The following is a 1,641-nucleotide window of genomic DNA, read 5'->3' on the forward strand; positions in this document are numbered from 1 at the left end:
CAGTGAAGCATCGCTACATGCACCATTGATAGGTGGCGCCAGCGTTCTTCAGACTGAAAGGCAAGGTTATGTAATAGTACAAACCATATGGGGTGATGAATGAAGTCGCGACCTGGTCGGACTCTGTCATTATGATCTAGTGGTAGCCTGAGTAGGCATCCAGGAAGGAGAGAATTTCACATCCTAAGGTGGAGTCGACTATCTAGTCTATGCGTGGCAAAGGAAAATGGTCCTTTGGACACGGCTTGTTGAGGCCAGTATAATCAACACACATTCTCCATTTCCCATTCTTCTTTTTCACAAGAATAGGATTAGCTAGCCAGTCGGAGTGGTATACCTCTTTGATGAATCTGGCTGCCAAGAGTTTGGTGATCTCCTTGCCTATGGCCCTACGCCTCTCATCATCAAAGCAACGTAGGCGTTGCTTGGCGTGCTTTGAGCCTGGGATGAAGCGTAGTGCATGCTCGATGACCTCCCTTGGTATGCCCGGTATGTCAGAAGGTTTCCACACAAAGACATCATGATTCGCACGTAGAAAGTCGGCGTGCTTGCTTTCCTATTTGGCCTGGAGCTTGGTCCCGATCTACACCATCTTGCTTGGGTCGGTGAGGTCGATCCCCACCACCTTGGTTTCCTTGGTTGGATGGAATGCACTTGTGGATGTTTGCTCGTTGTGGTCAGGGACTGCTGGAGTCGCTGAATTCCTGAGCTCTAGGAACTCAGCGGAGTTGATGATGGCAGTGGCGAGCTCATAATGCTCATGGTCGCACATGTAGGCATGCGAGAAAGTGCTACCTATGGTGATGTCGCCGTTCGTCCCCAGTATCTTCAGCTTGAGGTTGGTGTAGTTGGGGATCGCCATGAACTTGGCATAGCATGACCGCCCCAACATGGCATGGTAGGACCCTAGAAAGTCCACCACCTCAAAGGTTAGGACCTCTAAGCGGAAGTTAGTGCGGTCACCAAACGTGACGGATAGGTCGATTTGCCTGAGTGGGTACACCTGCATCCCTGGGATCATGCTGTGGATGGGAGAGCTCACTGGGCAGAGTTCCAACTAGGGGATGCGCAGGCGTCGAGGGTGTTGACATAGAGAATGTTGAGGCTGCTACCATTGTCCATCAGCACCTTGGTGAGGCGCTTCTTATGGATGATGGGGTCAACGATGAGCGGGTATCGGCCTAGTCGGGCGACGTGGGAAGGATGGTCTCTCTAATCAAAAGTGATTGGGGAGTCTGACCAGCTAAGGAAAGAGGGGATGGCTGACTCGGTGGTGCATGCCTCTCTTTAGCATACCTTGTGCTAGCGTTTGGAGTGGATGGCGTCGGATCCTCCAAAGATCATGAGGCATTCATTAGGGTCAGGGAAGCCGTCTTCATCCTTGTCTGCTATGCCTCCTTTCTTGGCTGCCTCCTCCTTGCCTTTCCCTTCCCTTGGCTTGGTGGGTTGCCGTAGAAAGCACTTGAGGAGCTCGTAGTCCTTGTAGAGGTGCTTGGTAGGGTAGGCGTGGTTGGTGCATGGACTCTCCATGAGCTTGTCAAAGTGGTCGGGCTGGCCCTGCTAGGGCTGCTTACCCGCTTGGTCGACCATAGTGACCAAAGCTGGGTTGGTTAGTCAGCGCTGATCCTTCTTGTTCTTCTT

At 52.2% G+C, this 1,641-nt stretch overlaps 1 protein-coding gene across 1 annotated transcript; it reads right to left on the reverse strand.

Moving 5' to 3' along the window:
• Nucleotides 1–583: 583 nt before the first annotated feature.
• On the reverse strand, nt 584–1,009 carry LOC136518322 (uncharacterized). The gene has a single exon (XM_066511972.1). It carries the CDS (start codon nt 1,007–1,009, stop codon nt 584–586), a length of 426 nt encoding a protein of 141 aa, XP_066368069.1.
• Between the last annotated feature and the right edge of the window lie 632 nt (nt 1,010–1,641).

The sequence above is a fragment of the Miscanthus floridulus genome, chromosome 17, assembly GCF_019320115.1.
Source record: "Miscanthus floridulus cultivar M001 chromosome 17, ASM1932011v1, whole genome shotgun sequence".
NCBI classification, from domain to species: domain Eukaryota; kingdom Viridiplantae; phylum Streptophyta; class Magnoliopsida; order Poales; family Poaceae; genus Miscanthus; species Miscanthus floridulus.

Excerpts from the sequence above, each read along its gene's own strand:
- LOC136518322 (XM_066511972.1), bottom strand. The coding sequence starts at position 1,009 with ATGCAGGTGTACCCACTCAGGCAAATCGACCTATCCGTCACGTTTGGT.